Below are 21,633 nucleotides of genomic sequence, written 5' to 3'. Positions count from 1 at the left end.
ATCGATTGAAGTTAAAGGCCCTGAAGCCTGAGGCTGCACCAATCAGAGATATTATATATCAACCTGCATACAACGTACAATGTTGAACTGCAGAGAATAAAATACATCTACAGGTGCATCTCACAAAATTAGAATATCATCAAAAAGTTAATTGATTTCAGTTCTTCAACACATTAAGCAAAACTCATATATTACATAGAGTCATTACAAACAGAGTGATCTATTTCACGTGTTTATTTATGTTAATGTTGATGATTATGGCTTACAGCCAATGAAAACTCAAAAGTCATTATCTCAGTAAATTAGAATACTTTATAACACCATATAATTTGTGTGTGTGGGTGGAGTATGGAAGGAGATACAAAGTAATCACCGAAAAACAGTGTTTAGAAATAATAGAATAGATTGGAGTGTATGTGAAGACATTTGCACTGATAAAAAATAACATCAGCATGTCTCAGTAGTGCAGCCACAGGTTTTGAGCCTGTAAATTCAAATTGCTATATCTTGGCATAAGAATGAGATATCACAATACCGCTTTCACCTTTTTAACAGACAGTTAGTGACCTTTATATAATTTTTAAGGTGACATATCCTTTTTAATGCCTTTATATAATGGTAAAGCACAAAACATAATTTTAGATTTTAGATTTTTTTACAAAGAGAAAGACCATGACATTGGTCTCTGTTTAAAGGGGTATTGAGCCTTCGGAACAAAGCAGGTGTACCTCAACAACTACTATGAAACATTAGGTTACATTTTTCTTTAAAGGGGTTGTCCATCTTTGGTGATATTTGTTTTTTTTAATTAAATGCATGAATTTGGGGCCTAAGAAACATTTTTGTTGTTGGGTTTCATTAAAAATATTGCACTTTTTCCCTATTATAGCCTTTGCGTTGCACTGGCTGCAGAAAGAGTTAACTGAGAATCTATCAGTGAGCTGATTAAGATTGATTGACAGGAGAGTTTTTAACTTTTCGGGGTGCTAGATGTCAGCACATGCCATAATTAATTACTAGCCGAAGGAGATGTACGCGGCGGTGTAAGGTCTCATGTAAGGTCTACGCGGATGGACTCACTTGCCTTTCTCTGTTGCAGCCAAGCTGCTGTTTTCCGCCAGTTTCCTAATCTTTTTGCTAATGCTGATTCTGCTGGGGAAAGGCTTCACAGTGACAAGGTGAGGAGGATCCCAGGAGCTTTGGAAATCTCACATGATGCGCCACCCGGGTGGTTAGTTAGAAAACGTAGTAAACCCTACAGTGGGTGATGCAAAATAAAATGTGGGTGCAACAGCAACTCGCTACCAGAGCCACAAAAACGACTCAAAAATTACAAAATAGTAAAAAAATTATATTTTTCGTGTCATTGCAGAGGACGGATAAGTCATCTAGGCTCCATCAAGTTGTCGGTTTACATGACGCTGTACACAGTGACTCACACGGTGCTGTTCATACACGAGGCACAGGTAATAGACGTCATCAGCCAGGAGTCCTACAGAATATATACAGTATATATTACAGATGAGGAGGACCCTGGTCCAACAGGAACATCAGTAGTTGGTGGCTGCCTCTGAACGCGGCCTGATTAGTTGTCATCGATTCTTCTGGGTACACTGGCACGAAGTCAGGGATTTTCTAGGATTATAGTCAGGTATATGAGTAACCAATTATACCAGACAGGCGATAACTGTCATTTTAATATATAAGTTGAAATAACAGAAACAGCTGTTTAGAAGACTTAAAACTGAGTGAGGAACAGACAAACTCTGCTAAAAAGGTGAGAATGTGGAAAACAGTTTCCTGTTACAGATCATACACCATGGCAAGGCTGAGTGCATCATCAAGGCTCAAGGTAAATATACTGCATCAGCAAGGTATGTTCCAGGAAAAGTTTTCTCTACAGATTGGAGTTTCAAGATGATCTGTTCAAACTCTTTTGAAAAAAAAAAACAAAGAAATGGGGAGCAACGAGGACTGTAGACAAAGTGCGTGGTCAAGGAAACTTAGTGCAGTTGATGAAAGACTTAATGATTACTTCTCTTTGAAATCGGAAGGTGTCCAGCAGTGGCATCAGTTCAGAACTGGCAGCAACTAATAGGACCCAGCTACACCTATTGTAGGGAGTAGCAAGAGTGGACCCTCTGGGTCGCGGTACGGCGGTCCCTGGAGCGAGCTGGCCAGGTGGTGCTGACCCCTACACAGGGACCGTTAGGAGCAGGCCCGAAGGAGTCAAATACAGCAACAGCTGATACCAAGAGGGGCTGCTCAAGTGCGGATGTGGCAACAAGTCAGAGGATCAGGAGCGAGCGGAGTCAGGAGCGACCAGAGTCAGGAGCAACTGGAGTCAGGAGCGACCGGAGTCAGGAGCGACCAGAGTCAGGAGCGACCAGAGTCAGGAACGTCTGGTGACAGGAGCGACAGGACGGGGCCAGAGTATCGTACTGGAAGGCACACGATAATCTGGCGCCTCCAAGAAGGAGGAGCCGCCTGATATACCCCACAGCGGCGGCTCCCGATTGGAGATCACTCCTCAGGGAAGGTGCTGAAGGGGTTAAGAGGGGATGGGAGCGCATGCCTGCGGCCTAAGGCGCATGCCCGGAGCTAGAGCAGGGCAGAAGCAGGAGGGCGGAGAGAGCCCACGCTGGATCCCCCGGGTGGCAGGACGGGATGCAGGAGTCGCAGCTCGGCGGCGCTGGGAGCGGTAAGCGGAGGGCCGGGAGACACATGAGGCAGAGGCAGCAGGAGCGGGCACTGGCATGGCAGCCGACACCGGCATGGCAGCCGACGCCGGCATGACAGTACCCCCCCTCTATGTCTCCTCCTCCTGAGATTGGTCAGGAATCTGTTCAGAATGCGAGGAGCATCAACATTCTCTCGAGGTTCCCAAGACCTCTCCTCAGGACCGAACCCTTTCCAATCGATAAGGAAGAAGGTCCTTCCCCTAACCCTCTTCATGGCCAAAATATCTCTCACTTCAAAGACGTTATCGGCCCCTAATGGCTGAGGAACAACGGGAGGCGCAGGGCAAAACTGATTGAGGATGACCGGTTTCAGGAGCTAGACATGGAAGACGTTAGGGACCCGGAGTGAAGCAGGCAGCCTCAATTTATAGGCCACATTGTTGATGCGTCCAAGAATTTCAAAGGGACCGATGAACCGGGAACCCAGCTTATAGGAAGGGATTTTCAAGCGGATGTGCTTGGTCGACAGCCAGACTTTGTCTCCTGGATGGTATGGTGGGAGATCCCTCCGCCTCTTGTCGGCATGTCTTTTCATCCGGGCTGCGGCTTGTACGAGAGCCTCTTTGGTCTTCCTCCAGACTTGGGAAGACTCTTGGGAGAGGGCATCGGCAGCGGGTACGCCAGAGGACGAAGATACTGGAAGAGGTACACCTGGGTTCTGACCGGATACCACAAAAAACGGTGGTGGATTCACTGGAATGATTGTTATGGGCGAACTCTGCCAACGGAAGCAGATCGACCCAATTGTCTTGATGGGCGTTAGAGAAGTTCCGCAGGTAGGAGGTCAAAACTTGGTTAACCCGTTCGACTTGCCCGTTGGTCTGTGGATGATAAGTGGAAGGGAAATCCAGAGATATGCCCAAGAGTTTACAGAGTGCTCTCCAGAAGCGGGAAGTAAAATGTACCTCGCGGTCAGACACGATCCGCTGAGGAAGCCCATGCAATCTGAAAATCTGATGAAAGAAAATTTTAGCCAATTCAGAGGCCGTAGGCAAGCCAGGTAACGGAACAAAATGGGCCATTTTCGAAAACCGATCGACTACTACCAGGATAGTCATGCATCCGGAAGAGCGGGGTAAATCGGTAACAAAATCCATGGCGATATGTTCCCAAGGAGCTTCGGGAACAGGCATCGGCTGAAGGAGGTCGGAGGGCAAGCTTCTAGGTACCTTGTTCCTGGCGCAAATTGAGCAGGAGGCCACAAAGTCCAACACATCTTGGCAGAGAGAAGGCCACCAGTAATAACGGGAAACCAGAGCAAGAGTTTTCTTGGTGCCAACATGTCTAGCGATCTTGGAGGAGTGACCCCAGTGTAGTAATTCTACCTTTTTGCCTTGCGGGACGAGGGTCTTGCCAGGCGGCACGGAACGAAGACTCACGGGAGCCACCGTGATAATCCGGGCAGGATCGATAACATACGAAGGAGCCTCCTCCACTTCGGGTGACTGCAGGGACCAGAAGAGTGCATCTGCTTTGGTATTCTTGTCACCGGGGCGGAAGTGGAGCTCGAAGTCGAAGCGAGAGAAAAACAATGACCACATGGCTTGTCTGGAGTTGAGTCTTTGAGCTGACTGGAGGTAGGCCAGGTTTTTGTGGTCAGTGAATATTGTGAAGGGATGGACTACCCCTTCCAGAAGATAACGCCACTCCTCCAGCGCCATCTTTATGGCCAGCAATTCTCGATCCCCAATCATGTAGTTACATTCTGCAGGTGAAAATGACGTGGAGAAGAACCCGCACTGAGCCAAGCGCCCAGTAGACGTCTTTTGGGAGAGAATCGCCCCAGCTCCCGTAGAAGAGGCGTCCACCTCTAAGACGAAGGGCTTGCCGACCTCTAGCCGATGCAAAACCAGAGCTGTGGCAAAGGCCCGTTTCAGGGCGAGAAATGCGTCCTCAGCTTCTGAGGGCCAGATGTTCGGCCTTGCTTCCTCCCGGGTAAGGGCAACAATAGGCTTGGTTAAAGAGGAGAAGTGAGGGACGAATTGCCTATAATAATTTGCGAAGCCCAAGAATCGTTGGATGGCTTTCACTCCGACAGGTCGCGGCCATTTGAGCACCGCGGACAATTTCTCTGGGTCCATTCGCAACCCCGAGTCCGTGATAATATACCCCAAGAAGAGTAGGGAGGTCTGTTCAAACAGGCATTTCTCTATCTTGGCATAGAGTCGATTCTCCCGCAGGCGTCGCAAGACCAGGCGAACACTCCTCCTGTGAGAGGACAGGTCTGGTGAAAAGATGAGGATGTCATCTAAATATACCATGAGGCACGAGTACAGAAGATCCCGGAAGACTTTGTTAACAAATTCTTGGAAGACCGCTAGGGCGTTACAAAGTCCAAAGGGCATGACCAAATATTCGTAATGGCCATCCCGCGTGTTGAAGGCGGTCTTCCACTCATCTCTGGCACGTATTCGGACCAAATTGTAGGCCCCCCCGTAGATCCAGTTTAGTAAAGATCCGGGCCCCATGCAGGTGGTCAAAAAGTTCGGGGATAAGTGGTAGAGGATACCTATTCTTGACCGTGATGTTATTTAAGCCTCGGTAGTCGATGCAAGGTCGAAGGGATCCATCCTTCTTCCGAACGAAGAAAAACCCGGCCCCTGCTGGGAAGACTATTTCCGGATAAAGCCCCTGGCTAAGTTCTCCCGGATGTACTCCGTCATGGCTGAGGTTTCTGCAGGTGACAACGGGTAGGTTCTGCCTCTGGGGGGAGTAGCTCCAGGAACTAGCTCGATTGGATAGTCGTAGGCCCGATGCGGGGGAAGGGTCTCAGCTTCCTTCTTGTCGAATTTTTATGGAAATAATTTATGGACTTCCATGTGCTACTTGACAAAATACAGGATCCCAATTATGGTGAAAGATTAATCATTTATTCCCAATCTTTCACCATAATTGGGATCCTGTATTTTGTCAAGCAGCGCATGGAAGTCCATAAATTATTTCCATAAGAATTGATGTATTGGCGGTCACTCGGTTTGACCTTTGGACGTGCAGCAGCTGACTAGGAATCCTATGTGTTTGATCTCCCCTGCAAATAGGTGAGTGAATTTCTTTTACTTTTTTTATATTAACTCGGATAAGACCCTATTGCGCTTTTCTGTTCCTTCTTGTCGAAGACATCCGCAAACGAATGATATGCCACGGGAAGCCCAGGAAGGTCCGTGGGTACTTGGTGCAGACAGGTACGGGTAACAGGCAGCAGACAACGTTCTTGGCAAGAGTGACCCCAGCGAAGGACTTCCCCAGAGCGCCAAGCAGAGCGTGAGACAAATTAGGCAAAACATAAAAAGCAATTCTCTCCCGGTGTAGGGCTCCGATTTGCATCTCCAGCTCGAGAGTGACTGTGGTGACGGGGACAGGTAACGGTTTGCCATGCACAGAGGTGATCACACGCGGCTCTTCAAGGGTGACAACAGGAATCCGGAACTTGTCTACCTCTTCCAACCGAATGAAGTTGCCTGCCGCACCCGAGTCCACATACGCCTCCACAGATCTACGCTCCCGACCTAGGAGAATTAATGCTGAGATAGTAAGGGGTAGAGAGGTAACAGAGTCACTTAGGGAGGCCTCGCTTACCTGGCCTAGGCGGAGGAGTTTCCCGGCCTCTCCGGACAGAAACGCAGAAAGTGGTTGGTTCCACCACAATAGAGGCATAAACTTTACACGATCCACCTGCATGGGCTCCGGGGCAGAACTACTGGCAGGCTTGGTCGAACAAGGGCTAGGGACTGGGTTAAACCTAGACGGGCCTCTCTCCCTGACTGACTCGCGAGAACATTCCTGGAATCGTAAGTCACTATGAGTGGCCAGGGATATAAGGTCCTCTAAAGAGGTGGGAGTGTCCCGACCAGCAAGCTCGTCCTTGATTTTCACCGAAAGCCCCCTCCAAAAGGCCCCTACCAATGCCTTATTATTCCACCCCAGCTCTGAGGACAGTGTCCGGAAGCGAATGGCGTACTGTCCCACGGTAAGAGTCCCCTGTCGAAGATTGAAAAGGGACTAGGTGGTGGAGGCCAGACGCCCTGGCTCGTCAAAGACCCGGCGGAAGGTGTCCAGGAAGTCTTGTATGCAGGATACCACCAGGTCATGCCGTTCCCACAGGGGGTTCACCCATGCCAAGACCTCCCCCTCGAGATGGGATACGATAAATGCCACCTTAGCCCTATCAGTCGGGTATTGCTGGGGCAGCAGCTCGAAATGTAGGTGGCACTGATTAAGGAACCCTCAGCACAATTTGGGATCCCCGCTATACCTTGGAGGCTTCCCCAGACGTGGCGGCGGGTGAGGTGCAGGGTCGCGGGGCAGAGCAGAGACCGCGGCAGAAGACTGAAGGGACTGTAAATGGTCATCAACGGAAGCCATGTAACTAAGAATATGGGACTGTGTATCATGCTGCTGCGTGAGCTCCTGCTGGAGTCCCGCCAGCAGAGGGGCGCTCCCTGGATCGGAGGTTTGAATGGCGGACAACCGAGTGTCCATGGACTTCATAAAAGCCATAATCTGGGTTTGGTTCTCCCGAAAAAAGAGTAAATCTTTTTGGGTCGCTGCCGAGGCACCAGCGGGTCCATGGCCTGATTATGCTGTAGGGAGTAGCAAGAGTGGACCCTCTGGGTCGTGGTACCGAGGTCCCTGGAGCGAGCTGGCCAGGTGGTGCCGACCCCTATACAGGGGCCGTTAGGAGCAGGCCCGAAGGAGTCGAATATCGTGACAGCTGATACCAAGAGGGGCGGCTCAATGTGGATGAGACAACAAGTCAGAAGATCAGGAGCGACCGGAGTCAGGAGCGACCGGAGTCAGGAGTGACCTGAGTCAGGAGTGACCGGAGTCAGGAGTGACCAGAGTCAGGAGCGACCGGAGTCAGGAGCGACTAGTCAGGAGAGAGCCCACTCTGGATCCCCTGGGCGGCAGGACGGGATGCAGGAGTCGCAGCGCGGCGCTGGGAGCGGTAAGCGGAGGGCCGGGAGACACATGAGGCAGAGGCAGCAGGAGCAGGCATCGGCGTGATAGCCGACGCCGGCATGACACCTATCTACTGAAAAGGTTGGCCAGAAAAGGAAAAATTGCAGTGAAAGTCCAAACTTTCGACGTGGTAACAAAGCCAAGCGACTTGACTATACACTAAAACATAGGAAATGGGGTGCAGAAAAATGGCAGCAGGTGCTCAGGACTGATGAGTCAAAATGTGAAATATTTGGCAGTAACATAAGGCAGTTTTTTGGTGAATGGTGGCACACTAATGAGGGTCTACAGGAACAGTGAAGCATGGTGGAGGGTCCTAGAAGTATGAGGCTGCATTTCAGCAAATTTTTTGGGGGGGATTTAGTCAAGATTAATGGTGTTCCCAATGCTGACAAATCCAGGCAAGCATCCAAATTTATTCTGCAGCAGAACAACAACCCCAAACATCCAGTCAATGTCATGAAGAAGAACAAGAAGTCCTGGAAGAGATGGTCCTGCCCCCCACAGAGCCCTGATCTCACATCATCCAGTCTATCTGAGATCACATGAAGGATCTGCATAAGCCTCATACACAGAAGATCTGGAGTCAGTTCTCCAAGATGTTTGGAACAACCTCCTTCCGAGTTCTTTCAAAAATGGTGTGCAAGTACCGAGTGATGGAGGCAAAGGGCGGGCCCCAAATATTGATGATTTAGATTTATTTTCCAGCATTTCTCCACACCTATATACAGTGTCGGACTGGCCCACTGGGGCACTGGAGGATTCTCCAGTGGGCCCAAGCACTTAAACCTGCTGGCATACAGGGCCGGCATCTGCCTAGGGCCCCCGCTGCTCCTGGGGCCCCCACCCAGTGGCATGTCTCTAACAGCGGCACACCCAGCTGCTATGGGGCCCGTGAATGAGCGGGGACGGGGGGACTGCCAGGTGCCAGCAGGGCAGCAGCTGGAGACAGGAGCCTGTCCCTGCTGCTAAAGAGAAATGAATATTCATGCTTCCCCACACCCCCATGGGCATGGAGAGGGGTAAATATTCATTTTGCTTTAATAGCGGGCAGTGTTAGCCGCAGCCTGAAGCTAACACTGCCCGCAGGGGCGGAGATACCGCATGTAAGCTGGTGCGGCTGCACCGGGGCTCCGGAGGTGGGTCCCTGCAGGGCAGATAACACTGAGGGCAATTGGCGGGCATGGAGCGATCACTGCCGCTCCGCTGCCTACAGGAGAAAATTGCAGCGGAGCAAAGATGCAGGGATCCAATTCCGTCCTGCTTCCTGCCCGACGCTTCCTGTCTGACACAGCAGCGCAGCTTGATGACATCATCATTCAGCACGTGGCTGTTTAACAGAGAAAGCTGCCGGCGACGAAGATGCTGCCGGGATGTGCTGTGGCTGCGGGGAACGTGCGGATAAGTGTGTGGTACTGTGGGTGTGTGTGAGAGTGGTGCTGTGTGTGTGTGTGTGTTGGAGAGGGCAATTATTTGGGTGATGGAGAGAGAAGTTATGGGGGTGGTGGGGAGAAGGCAATGTTGGTGGTGGTGGAAAGGAAGATGGGGTGGTGGGGGAGGAGGCAATGATGTGGGTGGTAGGGGAAAAAGCAATGATAGAGGTGGTGGAAAAGGCAATGATAGAGGTGGTGGAAAGAGCAACGATGGAGGAGATGGAGAGGGCAATGATGGGGAGAAGGCAATAATGGGGGAGAAGGCAATGATGTAGGAGATGGAGAGGGCAATGATGGGGGTGGTGTTGGAGAAGGCAATGATGGTTGTGGTGGAAAGGACAATGATGGTGGTGGTGGGGCAATGATGGAGGTGATGGAATGGGCAATGATGGGGGTGGTGGGGGAGAAGGCAATGATGGAGGAGTTGGAGAGGACAATTATGGGAGTGGTGGGGTTGAAAGCAATGATAGAGATGGTGGAAAGGGCAATGATGGGGTGGAGGAGAAGGCAATGATGGTTGTGGTGGAAAGGACAATGATGGTGGTGGTAGGGGAGGAGGAAATGGTGGAATGGGCAATGATGAGGGTGGTGGGGGAGTAAGCAATGATGGAGGTGATGAAAAGGGCAATGATAGGGGTGGTGGGTGATAAGGCAATGATGGAGGTGGTGATGAGAACAATGATAGAGTGGAGGAAGAGAACAGTAATGGAGGTGGTAGAGAGGATAATGATGGAGGTGTTGGAGAGGCATTGATGGAGAGGGCAATAATGGAGGTGGGGGAGAGGGCAATGATGGGATGCGGGGGGAGGAGAGGACAATGAGGGTTGTGTGGGATTGGGATGGTAGGAAGGGAGACTTATAATGGACTTACGAACAGGGGGAGAGGAGGAAGATGTTAGATATGGATATAAAATGAATTGGGTGGTGGAGGAGGGTGCTAAGCCCCTGATAGCGTCCTCCCACATCTCACAATTCAATGTGATGCTATTGGGGACTTTAAATTTATTGGGGAATGGGAGAGGAGGCGATAAGGTGCATAGGACCCCTGATAATGAACTGAAAGGTGGGAGAAGACGCTGTCGGGGACGTGTAATGAATTGGGAGGTGGCGGAAGATGCTCAGTACCTGATTATGTCTTCTTCCACCCCCAAATTCATTATGATTCTTTCAAGTACTTGTAATAAATGGGGGCGGCACAGGACAGGGACTTAAGGCTATGTGCTCAAGTTCAGGATATGTAGGAGAAAATTCTGCTGCATGTGTTGGCAGAAGGAAAGTTGCGTAAAATAGATATATCTTTTTTCAAAATTTTTGCCATGCTTTTGTTATGTATTTTCCCCCATTAGTATGGATGAAATATGCTGATTTTAATCTGCTGCAAATCTGCAAGGAAAAAATAAGCAGCGTGTGCATGAGACTTCAGGGATCTCATTCACTGTAAAACCTTGCATATATTTTCCATGTGCACATAGCCTTACAGGTAATTTGGGAGAGTCACAGACTGAATAATTTATATTATAGGGAGTCAGAGATTATAGTTAATGGGGGGCACAGTGCTGCTTATCATTTTATATTTTTAATGGTGTGTGGCTAACAGTATACTAATGGTGGGGTACATATTTGTATTTGAGGGGAGACACATGTATGTATACAATGCATGTGACCTTGTTATATTCAGGGCTGCGGTGATCAGTGTGACAAAATAAGTTGTGGATGGGAAATGTTGACATGAAGGTGTGACCAGATGGAGAAGAAACAGCGGAAGGGGGGGCTGCATTATACCCTATGAGGGGGCTGCTTTATACCCTATGAGGGGGTTGACTTATACCCTATGAGGGGGGCTGCATTATACTATATGAAGGGTCTGCATTTTACTCTATTAGGGGGGCTGCATTATATTATATTCTGTGGGGGGGGGGCTGCATTATTCCCTATGAGGGGGGCTGCATTATACTATATGAGGGGGGCTGCATTATACTATCCGAGGGGGCTGCGTTATACCCTATGAGGGGGCTGCATTATACTTTATGAGGGGGCTACATTATATTCTGGGCAGTGCTACATTATACTATATGAGGGGGGCTGCATTATGTCCTATGAGGGGGCTACAGTATATTCTATGGGGGGCTGCATTATACCTTATGAGGGGTTGCATTATACTCTGTGGGGGCTACATTATATTCTGTGGGTGGGCTGCAGTATACTATATGAGGGAGGCTGTTTTATATTCTATTAGAGGGCTGCATTATACCCTATGAAGGGGCTACATTATATTTTATGAGGGGGTTGCATTATACTCTGAGGGGTCTGCATTATATTCTGTGAGAGGGGCTGAATTATATTCTATGAGGGGGCTACACTGTATTCTATGAGTGGAATACTTTATATTATATAAGGGGGCTACCCCAACCCTGCTACATAATTAAGACGTGTACTATCTCTTACCCTATTAGCATGCTTTACTACACAATTGGTGGTCTTGTATGTATTTCTATGTAGCTACATAGTGGGCCCCAAGAATGATTTTCTCTTGTGGGCCCAAGGTGCTCCAGTCCGACGCTGCATATATATATTGTACCACAGCATTGCTACATAAGGTCGCAATAATGTATTGGACCTCTTTGTCTTCACAGTTTTTTGATCCTGCTCAGGTCCTGTACACGTATGAGTCTCCGGCAGGTTACGGGAACATTGCCCTCCAGTTTCTGGCCTACATATGGTTCTGTTATGCCGTCTTGGTGACATTAAAGCATTTCCCTGAGAAGCAGGCTTTTTACGTCCCCTTCTTTGCAGCCTATACACTCTGGTAGGTATTAGTAGCCTCCACATTGGTTTGACCTCTACATCTATGGCAAGAGTTCCTCTATATGTGGGCAACATACATCTCAAAATAGCATGACTTACTAAATGCATTGGAAATTCAGGTTTATGTATTAAATTATCTTATAGTGTTCACCAATGGACAGACGTAAATCAGGAGAACTGAACTCATTGTAAAGTGAAAAGCCTTAGACGGAGTAGGAAGGATAGCGCAAGGGCTATATGTTAGTATGAAGCCTGGGTGACTCTGTGACAAAGTGGCATCTGAAAAATTGCTAAAAAATGTCTCATGTAATTTATCCTGGAGTGTCTATCAGCCATATCCTCCTTTTTCACCTCTCGCTTCCTAAAACTCAACGTAGAGAAAACTGATCTCATTATCTTTCCTCCATCTCACGTATCTTCCCTACCCGATCTATCTATTATGGTAAACGGCATCACGCTCTCTCCCGCACCTGAAATCCGCTGCCTCGGAGTAACTCTCGACTCTGCCCTGTCCTTCAAACCACACGTCCAATCTCTTGCCACCTCCTGTCACCTCCAACTCAAAAATATTTCCAGAATCCGTCCCTTCCTCAGTCCTCAATCCACTAAAACTCTTGTACATGCCCTCATCATCTCCCGCCTTGACTACTGCAACACTCTCCTCTGTGGCCTCCCTGCTAACTCTCTTGCACCACTCCAGTCTGTCCTCAATTCTGCTTCCCGACTAATCCACCTCTCTCCTCGCTACTCCCCTGTCTCCCCCCTCTGTAAATCCCTCCATTGGCTCCCAATTCCCCAACGAATCCAGTTCAAACTACTAACACTGACCTACAAAGCCATCCACAACATTTCCCCTCCCTATATCTCTGAACTAATCTCCCAATATCTTGCCTTACGTAATCTTCGATAATCCCAAGACCTCCTACTCTCCTCCACACTTATTCGTTTTTCACACAACCGCCTCCAAGATTTCTCCCGAATATCCCCTATCCTCTGGAATACCATGCCTCAACACGTCCGATTATCCACCACACTCGGATCCTTCAAACGGAACCAGAAAACCCATCTTTTCAGGAAAGCTTACAGCCTGCAATAACCATTCTGCCGCCTCACCACCGCTTGAGCAGCCGCTTCATCACCACCAGAGCTGCTGCACCCCCGACCTTCTGTCTCTTCCCCACTATCCCATAGAATGTAAGTCCGCAAGGACAGGGTCCCCTCCCCTCTGTACCAGTCTGTCATTGTAAATTTGTTTACTGTTAACGATATCTAAAACTTTGTATGCAACCCCTTCTCATGTACAGCACCATGGAATTAATGGCGCTATATAAATAAATAATAATAATGTAATTTAGCCCCTAATTTGGACCCAATTTGTATACATATTGACAACCTAACTTGATTGGCTGGTAATGCTATCAGTCTATAGAAGGAGTGGGCAATTAATTTTCCCGAGAGGCCACAAGAGAGACTGTGACTGTTGATGAGGGCTGAACCAATACACTAAAATTAATTCTGTTCAATAGTAATATTATATCAATTATAATTAATATAAAATAATTATATAGCTTAATATTAAGCTGAATTAAATATGCTGATGCCCCCTATATACTGTATGAGCCTGCACACAGCCCCCCATATACCATAAGAGCCAGCACACAACCCCCTATATACAGTGTGAGCCTCCACATAGCCTCCTACATAGTTTGAGCCCCCACATAGCCTTCTATGTACAGTGTGAGCCCCCAAATAGCCTCCTATATACAGTGTGAGCCCCCATATAGCCTCCTATATAGTGTGAGCCCCCACGTAGCCTATTTAATGTGAGCCCCCACATACAGTTGTATTGTAAAGTATTGACACCCCTGCAATTCTGTCAGATAATACTCAGTTTCTTCCTGAAAATGATTGCAAACACAAATTCTTTGGTATTATTATCTTAGTTTCATTTGTCTTAAATGAAAAAACACAAAAGAGAATGAAGCAAAAAGCAAAACATTGATCATTTCACACAAAACTCCAAAAATGGACCAGACAAAAGTATTGGCACCCTCAGCCTAATACTTGGTTGCACAACCTTTAGCCAAAATAACTGCGACCAACCGCTTCCGGTAACCATCAATGAGTTTCTTACAATGCTTTGCTGGAATTTTAGACCATTCTTCTTTGGTAAACTGCTCCAGGTCTCTGATATTTGAAGGGTGCTTTCTCCAAACTGCCATTTTTAGATCTCTCCACAGGTGTTCTATGGGATTCAGGTCTGGACTCATTGCTGGCCACCTTAGAAGTCTCCAGTGCTTTTTCTCAAACCATTTTCTAGTGCTTTTTGAAGTGTGTTTTGGATCATTGTCCTGCTTGAAGACCCATGAACTCTGAGGGAGACCCAGCTTTCTCACACTGGGCCCTACATTATGCTGCAACATTTGTTGGTAGTCTTCAGACTTCTTAATGCCATGCACACGGTCAAGCAGTCCAGTGCCAGAGGCAGCAAAGCAACCCCAAAACATCAGGGATCCTCCACCATGTTTGACTGTAGGGACCGTGTTCTTTTCTTTGAATGCCTCTTTTTTCTCCTGTAAACTCTATGTTGATGCCTTTGCCCAAAAAGCTCTACTTTTGTCTCATCTGACCAGAGAACATTCTTCCAAAACGTTTTAGGCTTTTTCAGGTAAGTTTTGGCAAACTCGAGCCTAGCTTTTTTAGGTCTCGGGGTAAGAAGTGGGATCTTCCTGGGTCTCCTACCATACAGTCCCTTTTCATTCAGACACCGACGGATAGTACGGGTTGACACTGTTGTACCCTCGGACTGCAGGGCAGCTTGAACTTATTTGGATGTTAGTCGAGGTTCTTTATCCAACATCCGCACAATCTTGCGTTGAAATCTCTTGTCAATTTTTCTTTTCCGTCCACATCTAGGGAGGTTATCCACAGTGCCATGGGCTGTAAACTTCTTGATGACACTGCGCACGGTAGACACAGGAACATTCTGGTCTTTGGAGATGGACTTGTAGCCTTGAGATTGCTCATGCTTCCTCACAATTTGGTTTCTCAAGTCCTCAGACAGTTCTTTGGTCTTCTTTCTGTTCTCCATGCTCAATGTGGTACACACAAGGACACAGGACAGAGGTTGAGTCAACTTTAATCCATGTCAACTGGCTGCAAGTGTGATTTAGTTATTGCCAACACCTGTTAGGTGCCACAGGTAAGTTACAGGTGCTGTTAATTACACAAATTAGAGAAGCATCACATGATTTTTTGAACAGTGCCAATACTTTTGTCCACCCTCTTTTTTTATGTTTGGTGTGGAATTATATCCAATTTGGCTTTAGGACAATTATTTTTGTGTTTTTTAATTTAAGACAAATTAAATGAAGATAATAATACCAAAGAATTTGTGTTTGCAGTCATTTTCAGGAAGAAACTGAGTATTATCTGACAGAGTTGCAGGGGTGTCAATACTTTTGGCCACAACTGTAACCTATAATGTTAGCCTCCACATAGCCTCCTATAATGTAAGCCCCCACATAACCGCCTGTACACAGTGAGCTCTCACACCACATAGCCTCCTGTATACATTATGAGCCTCCTATATACTTTATAAGCCTCACATCGCATCCTACATACAGCATGAGCCTCGACATAGATCCCTATATACAGTGTGAGCCCCCACATAGCCTCCTATTTACAGTGTGAGCCCCCACATATCTTTAAATATACAACATGAACCCTCACATAGCCTCATATACAACATAAGCCCCCATACAAGCCCATTATGTACAGTATGATACTCCATGAGCCACTGTTTTCACCCCCTCAGCTATTTTGGTCCATGGGCTGGCCTGGAACAGCCAGTGGGCCGGATGTGGTTTGCCGGGGGCCGGCCTGGAACAGCAAAAGGGCTGGATGTGGCTTGTGGGCTGCATTTTGTCCAGCACTGGTCTATAGGATGGGTCCCAGTGGAGGTCTTGGAATATGGTTTAGGATTTCTCTGCCAGGCAGGAAGGTAAATTATATGATTCTTCACTTTCGGGTACTGTTATAACATCACTTAGCAAGCTGGGTTCCAAAATGTCTGTATCTGTTTGAACGCCGTGCGTGCCTCTCTTCTTAGGTTCTTTGCGGTACCAGTCATGGCTCTGATTGCTAATTTTGGAATCCCTAAATGGGCTCGTGAAAAGATTGTGAATGGGATCCAGCTGGGAATACACCTATATGCACATGCGGTTTTCCTGGTGAGTAGTCGTTCTCACAGATGTCATTCTACTTTTGCCAAATAAAAAGACTTTTCTTTTAACAATATTTGACTTGTTTTGATGCATACCAAGATCCATGGTACTTTTATTTTTCATCTATGGAGTTGTGTGAGGACTTGGTTTGTTTTCTTTGCAGATACAATCTGTCACCTTTTGCCATAGAGATTTTTTTTTCCAAATGGTCTTCTCTCCAATGGTGCCTGGTGTTTGGACTATATAGTGTGACATATTTGTTGTTCTACCTGCTTTGTCCGTTATGAATTTATCACATTCCGTTTCCTTTTAGATAATCACGAGGCCGTCTGCAGCCAATAAAAACTTCCCGTACCACGTACGCACCTCGCAGATTGGCATCATGGAGCAGAGCACAGAGAAGTTCCCGCATCATGTGTATGGAAATGTCACCTTCATCAGCGACTCTGTTCCAAATGTTACAGAGCTATTCTCTATTCCAAGCAGCAATGGCAACGCCGGAACGGTGAGCGATAGGATCTTACATTCGTTTGCATCATGGTCTGGGATTCGGTATATATAAGGTATGTTTGGAAATGCTAGGTATGAGCATGACATACTGACAGATACTTTTTCTTGTTTTGCCCGCTCAGATCAATAAACCGGTTCAATATCCAGTGACCCTGGGTCAGTGCTATTCCCAGCTGACGTCAGATCCTCATCATGTTATCACCACTCCGTCACTAAACGGAGCTCCTGGAAACCAGAAAGTGCCAGTCGGAGAGACACAACTTGGGGGACTCCAACAACTTCACGCCCCTCAAATTCATCATCAGAATGGATTTCCTGAATACTTTAGTATACGCTCAGCGGGCCCTCAGCCAATATAGACGCCATCACTGGAAAAAGAACCTGCAGTCCTAGTCAGAGTCAAGATGGGCCATAGCGAACTTACTGCGCCGTAAAACGTAGTTTCATTGGAAAGATTTCCTGAGCCAGGAACCATAGGATGAAAGTGTGTGAGTGTGTGAGCAACTTGTTAGTTTATCCGAGTGTGTGTAAATGTGTTTCTAATGACATATCCATATGTATATATTTTCATACTTCTTTTATGTATGTTGGTGTGTGCATGTACATAGATATACAGGACAAAAAAATAGTTATGTGCCTACGTATGTTGATATGTGCCTCTGCCTCGGCTATCGTCTCTCACATGAACAGTGTTTTAGATTTCTGGAATCCCGTCTGTAATATCATTTATTCATTCTTACCGAATTTGTTTGTGTTTCTAGTTTTGAGTTTCCATATTCTTCCATTTAATCCCCTCGCATTATAACCATTCGCCAACTGTCATTCTCTGTGTGTTATCGTGTGCAGTTTTCTGATTCTTTCACTTCTATCTATTTCATGTCTTATTATTATCTGTAGTCTCGAAATTCTCCTTTTATGAGCGTCTGTGTGGTTTCCTGGTTGTCTGCATTCATTCTGTGTACATTTCATTGTTCCGTTGACTTCTAGATCATCAGTGGATCTCTAAGTAGATTCTGCAATTACTCTTAATAAAAATCATGGCACCAACATCCTCATTCCATCCTAATGTAGCCATCACTTCGAAACTGATTTATGACTTCTCTGTCTAGCCTATCTTTCTGGATTTCACCGTCGTTTCATTCCATTAGCTTATAACAACCTTAAACCGTCTATTGCAGTTCATTTTTTAATAACCTTTTTCTCTCTATCTACATTTCCATTTCCCTCGATTTTGTTGAATTTTTTTTTCACTTTTTTCTATTCAAGCTTCTTTATTTCAGTCTGTGATTTGGTGGTTTTATCTGGTTTTTTTCTCATCTATTTTTTTCTAGTTCTAATTCCGCTTCTCTTCATTTCATGTGTCATTTCCAATATCGCTTTATTCTCTGGTTTTCTGTGACTCTTTTTTGTTCTCTTTCTCTTCCTTCTGTTATCTTGTATACTTTCCATTTTGTTTCTGTATCAACAGTTGTATCTTTCATTTTTTCATCATGTTTAATTCTGTTTGTCTACACTCCTCCTTATCTATTATATTCTGTGTTGTTATTTCTTTTAAATCTTCATTCCTTCTGTCTTCAGTCTTGCATCGTTTCCCAATATGTTCTTCTCCGATGTTCTTTATCTTTTCATTCCTACTTTTGTTTCTTGTACATCTCCATTCGTTCTAGCTTCAGTTTTACCTTCTTTCCTATTCGATTTTTGTCCAGTATTTTTTTTTCTTCATGCTGTCTAGAAATGTTTGTATCTTTTATTTATATCTCTACATTTGTTCTGTCCAATTTTGCTTTCTTTCTCATTCTGTTCCTATCCAGTGTTTTTAACCTCTCCATTTTAGGTCAACTTTTTTTCTACCTTTGGTTTCCATATCTGAATTCTCAATTAGTTTACTAGTTTTAGAGTTGTTACCTCTTCTTAATTCTGCTTTTATTATTGAAATATTATACAACTAAGGTAAATGCATTGTATATTCCAATAGTCAATGTTTTTGCTAGACTGTTTTTTTTTGCTCAACGCTCATCTATTTGTTCTAGTTCCATTTCTCTTCATTTCATGTGACATTTTCAATATCTCTTCATTCTCAGTTTTTCCGTGACTATTGTTCAGTCTTCCTTCTGTTATCTTGTATACTTTCCATTTTATGTTCCTGCATCCGCAGTTGTCTCGTTGACTTTTTTTGGTCATGTCCTATTCTATTTCTTACAAACGCTTCATTCCTTCTGTCTTCAGTCTTGTATTATTTCCCAATCTGCTCTTCTCCAATATTTTTTTTTTTCCATTCCTAATTTTCTTGGATTTCCCTGTTTGCTTAGTTTTGCATTCTTTACCAGGTAGTTTTTGTCCAGTATTATTTTTCTTCATTCTTTCTATAGATGTTTGTAGCTTTTATTTGTATCTCTAAATTTCTTTTGTCCTGTTTTGTATTCTTTCCTATTTTGTTTTTACCTAGTGTTTTCATCCCCTTCATTTTAGGTCAGCTACTTTGTGAGTGTCAAACTACCTTTGGTTTCCATATCTGAATTTACACTTATTTTGAAAGTTGTTACCTTTTCTTAATTCTTTTATTTTTGCACTTTATTGCTATTTTATTCAACTATGGTTAGCTCATTGTGTATTTCAATGGTGAATGATTTTGCTAGACTATACTTTTTTTTAAATTACATGTGACATTTCCAATATCTCTTCATTCTCTGACTATTGTTCAGTCTTCCTTCTGTTATCTTATATACTTTCCATTTTATGTTCCTGCATGATCAGTTGTTTCATTCATTTTTTGTATCCTGTCATATTCTGTTTGTCTACACTCCTCCTTATCTCTGTGTTATTCTGTGTTGTTATTTCTTGAAATTCTTCCTTTCTTTTGTCTTCCCAATCTGCTCTTGTACAATGTTCTTTATCTTTCCATTTATTGCATCTCTCCATTCCTTGTCACCTCAGTTTTGCCTTCTTCCCCAGTCAGTTCTTGTCCAGTACTTCATTCTGTCTGTAGATATCCATATCTTTTTTCGTATCTCTACATTCCTTCTGTCCCGTTTTGTTCTTTTCCTTTCTGTTCCTATCAGGTGTGTTTTTAACCTCTCCATCTTAGGTAAGGTACTTTGCGTATATTGATGTCAAACTACATTTGGCTTCCAAATCTGAATTCACACTTAGTTCATTCCTTTTAGAGTTGTTGCCTTTTCTCGATTCTTCTTTCATTTTTGTTCTTTATTGCAATTTTATTCAACTATGGTTAGCTCATTGAATATTTCAATATTGAATATTTTTCGCTATACTGTTTTTTTTCAGATGTACAAATGGGTTGATGTAGTAAGGATATCAGGTGTATAATGAATAGCAGTTTATAGAGCACATATAAGATATTGACATAGCACTGGGGATGTTATTACTCTCTTACAATCAAAGTATTTTGAGGCATGAATTCAAGCTATTCCCCATGCATAATTTCTGATTTTTTGCTTATTTTTATAGTGAAACTAAAGAGCCAAAAGCAATGGGATTGTACTTTTTACTCCCGTTGTTACAGATGGTCTAGTTGTCAATGCACAATCTGTATATATAAATAACACCAAGTGAACTTCTTGGGCTAATTGTATAGATGGCATGCTAGCCAATGCATGGGTAACAAAAAAAAAAACACTAAAACATGACCCTGCCTAGTTACTAGTGAAGATTGTCTTTCCCTGTCACTTTTAGCCTTCAGAAACCCCCCCCCCGCATATTTTGGTCAGTTCATGGTGCCAGCTATACAGAATTATTGAAACTTTGGACATAACGTAAAAAAAATGCATAAATGACATTACTTGACTTTATTGAATGGATGATATAAAATGAGCTCAGTCTAAAAGGTTTCTGCCTTTATTGCATATATTATCTGTGACAGGTCCTCTTTGCCCCATCTATTGCTGCTGGAATGGTAACTTGTATTTTGCAATTCTATTCTTAAAAAGAAAGTTATATTTTGCTCTGGCAGAACCTATCCATACATACTGCACACAGAATGACAAAGGTGTTAAATGACTTGCAAAATAAATTTCATTTTTATATTGAAATGGTCTGTTATTTTTTTTTATGTAATTCAAGCAGAGAGACTCTTCAACGGAGAAGGGGAAGCTCTCTTGGTGTCTGAAGCAAGATATCAGAATGGTATATACTGTATATACTCGTGTATAAGCCAACCCGAGTATAAGCCGACACCCCTAATTTTGCCACAAAAAACTGGGAAAACTTATTGACTCGCGTATAAGCCTAGGGTGGAAAATGTAGCAGCTACTGGTAAATTTCAAAAATAAAAATAGATACCAATAAAAGTAAAATTAATTGAGACATCAGTAGGTTAAATGTTTTTGAATATCCATATTGAATCAGGAGCCCCATATAATGCTCCATACAGTTCATGATGGCCCCATAAGATGTTCCATGCAAAATACACCCCATATAATGCTGCACAAAGGTTAATAATGGCCCCATAAGATGCTCCATACAAAATACACCCCATAAGATGCTGCATAGAATAATATGCCCCATATGCTGCTCCATAAAGGTTATGACCCGATAAGATGTTCCATAGATTATGCCCCATATGCTGTCACATAAAATGCTCCATATGCCCCATAAGATGCTCCATAGATTATGCCCCATAAGATGCTATATAGATTATGCCCTATAAGATGCTCCATAGATTATGCCCCCATAAGATGCTCCATAGATTATGCCCCCATAAGATGCCCCACAGATTATGCCCCCATAAAAAGCCCCATAAGATGCTCCATAGATTATACCCCCACATTCTGCCCCCATAAGATGCTCCATAGAATAGGCCCCATATGCTGCTGCTGCGGCAAATAAAAAAATGGCATACTCACCTCTTGTTGCTGGGGGCCAGGTGCCGGGGCAGACAGGGACACCGGTGCGCTATGGGGGACAGGTGCCGGTGTCGCTGCTGGCTCAGGGCCCTGGCAC

General features: G+C 45.0%; 1 protein-coding gene across 1 annotated transcript in view; it reads left to right on the top strand.

Moving 5' to 3' along the window:
- The window catches only part of TMEM145 (transmembrane protein 145), an 82,876-nt gene extending 62,153 nt beyond the window's left edge, over positions 1-20,723 (top strand). The window contains exons 10-15 of the mRNA XM_073570718.1: positions 1,100-1,178; positions 1,373-1,466; positions 11,767-11,939; positions 16,050-16,170; positions 16,478-16,669; positions 16,797-20,723. Coding sequence (XP_073426819.1) covers positions 1,100-1,178; positions 1,373-1,466; positions 11,767-11,939; positions 16,050-16,170; positions 16,478-16,669; positions 16,797-17,033 — 896 coding nt within the window. The 3' untranslated portion in view covers positions 17,034-20,723. The remainder of the gene's footprint in view (positions 1-1,099; positions 1,179-1,372; positions 1,467-11,766; positions 11,940-16,049; positions 16,171-16,477; positions 16,670-16,796) is intronic.
- The last annotated feature ends 910 nt before the right edge of the window (positions 20,724-21,633 follow it).

Source organism: Dendrobates tinctorius, unplaced genomic scaffold (genome assembly GCF_039654945.1).
Source record: "Dendrobates tinctorius isolate UK_male_01 unplaced genomic scaffold, ASM3965494v1 ptg000028l, whole genome shotgun sequence".
Taxonomy (NCBI): Eukaryota; Metazoa; Chordata; class Amphibia; order Anura; family Dendrobatidae; genus Dendrobates; species Dendrobates tinctorius.
Note: the sequence above shows the minus strand (reverse complement) of the source record. Positions and strands in the feature narration are given on the sequence as shown.